This window comes from Lolium perenne, chromosome 1 (assembly GCF_019359855.2).
Source record: "Lolium perenne isolate Kyuss_39 chromosome 1, Kyuss_2.0, whole genome shotgun sequence".
Lineage (NCBI taxonomy): Eukaryota > Viridiplantae > Streptophyta > Magnoliopsida > Poales > Poaceae > Lolium > Lolium perenne.
Genome location: NC_067244.2, coordinates 76,657,065 through 76,658,936, shown reverse-complemented (window position 1 = coordinate 76,658,936; position 1,872 = coordinate 76,657,065). Strand labels below are relative to the sequence as shown.

General features: G+C 52.5%; 1 protein-coding gene across 1 annotated transcript; it reads right to left on the bottom strand.

Annotated features, from left to right (window-relative positions):
• Positions 1–284: 284 nt before the first annotated feature.
• LOC127340918 (uncharacterized) lies at positions 285–1,640 on the bottom strand. The gene is made up of 4 exons (XM_071822338.1): positions 1,620–1,640; positions 1,557–1,572; positions 1,161–1,472; positions 285–1,060 (listed from the first exon to the last, which is right to left on the bottom strand). The coding sequence occupies exons 1-4, from the start codon at positions 1,638–1,640 to the stop codon at positions 459–461; spliced, it is 951 nt and encodes a 316-aa protein (XP_071678439.1). The 3' UTR covers positions 285–458.
• Positions 1,641–1,872: the final 232 nt, after the last annotated feature.

Sequence of the window (1,872 nt, the reverse complement as noted above, 5' to 3'; positions counted from 1 at the left end):
CCCGGCTTCGTGGCAAGCAAGATAAACCGGAAGGACCCAAACACGTGAAAAATCCGAAGGGAAATTGGGAACAAGTAATCCGAGGAAAGTAATTCGAATTTTTCTAAGTTCAAGAAAGTGCTTGCTTGGCAAAAGAACTTTGTGACTCATACGCCAAAAAACCCCAGAGAGGTAGGTAGAGCCAAAGCAAAAGAACCAAGTGTGTATCAGATTGGATGCAGAATCTTCACTGTGCAAGATCAAAGCAAGACAACAAAGGCAAATTGCTAAGATAGCATATCAACATAACTTAATAAGTTACCGGCATATCATATAAGATACCGGCATAATAAGGTGTACCAAAACCAAAAGGACATAACAGATATTGTTTTACATCAAACACCCCAGCACACCGGGGGAGAATTTAATGAATATTGTTTTAAAGCAACAGGTGTGGTAAGTAGACAGAGCGAGATACTTCAGGAAGCGGGAGCTTCCGGGGCTTGGTCTGGGACGACGCCCTCTACTGGGGCCTCCTCCTCGTCCTTGCCGGCATCCTCCTCCTCCTCATCACCAGATAGTTCATCTGCTAAGTCAGCAGGAGGAGGGATGAAGGTGCTGGTAGCAGCGGACTGGGCGATCCGGTACGCACGGTCCTTGCGCTTCGTAGTCTTGGCGGGATCGGTGTCGGTAGGCGCACTGCCGCGCAAGCTGTGGAGGGCGTCGAGGTCCAGATCCTCGTACCAAGAGCAGGCAACGCGAAGCGCTGCGTCAGCTCCGGCACGGGCAGATGAGCGCCGCCAGTCGCTGAACCTCTTGCCGACGTCTTTAAGACGGTTGGAGAGGAGCGTCAGGTCTATCGGTGGCACTTCCCCGGGCCACAGGACCTTGAAGAGTTGTATGGCCAAATCCGGCAGATCGACCAGATTCTGGTCCACACACCTCATGTGGGAGATCCGGGCGGCCAATGCGACAAGATGGTCGTAGGCGTCCCAGGGCGCATCCGGGTTGCTCAGAGATTGCTCGGCCCTGCGCTCTGCTACCTTCTTGAACGCGTGCGGCTGAGACTCCGGGAAGAGGTCTGCAAGGAAACAAAGGGAAAGAAAAAAGGAACCGGCATAAGGATATACTGCCAGAAGATATAAGCTTATAAGCAAAAAAGGAAAAGAAAAAAGCCTTACTGAGGGCCAGCGTATCAGCTTGAACGACCAACCGATCATACTCAACCTGGTCCGTGGTGAGGGTGGCGTTCCGGGCTTGCGCCTCCTTCCGCAGCCGGGTCTCCTCCTCCATCTCCTTCCGCAGCTGCGCGCTCGCATCAGTGAAATCCTTCAGCGATCCGTCCAGCTTGGTTTCAGCAGCAGCCTGGGCCTCCTTGAGCTCCCGCGCGTGCCAGAGTTCAGCTTGCACAAGCTTATCTTTCAGCTCAGAAGAGATTTTCTCCTGAGCGTCCAGGGCCTTGCGGTGCTCGAGGGCGAGCTGCTCCTTTTCAGCTATAATCCGGAAGAACAAAGGATTAGCAAAAAGAAACCGGTAGATTCAAAAGTGGAAAAATAGAGTGAGCAAGGAAATTCTACCTTTAAGCGTGGAGAGCTGGGCGGAGAAGTCCTCAGAGGAGGCTACCAGAAGGGCAGCTATACAAAGAACTTATGAATATACATCAAGCAGCCGGTACGAAAAGAGGCCGGAAGATCGAAACTCACCTTGGCACTTGCTGTGGGCCTCGAAAAGGAACTGGTGCTCCCACAGAAGCTCCTCGAAGAGCTGCTTCCGGCTGTCTAGCGTGCCCTATCCAAAGGAGAGATGCCGGTAAGGCTATGCCGGCAATCAAAAAAGTTTCGCGCTAAGAACTGCGTGCTCAACCCGAAACTCGGGGACTGGCTATGCCGGTTT

Bases quoted from the DNA above. Each gene is read 5' to 3' on its own strand.
- LOC127340918 (XM_071822338.1), bottom strand. From the start codon at position 1,640: ATGTATATTCATAAGTTCTTT. The intron at 1,061-1,160 runs GTAAGGCTTTTT...GTTTCCTTGCAG, and splicing joins AGCTGATACGCTGGCCCTCA to ACCTCTTCCCGGAGTCTCAG.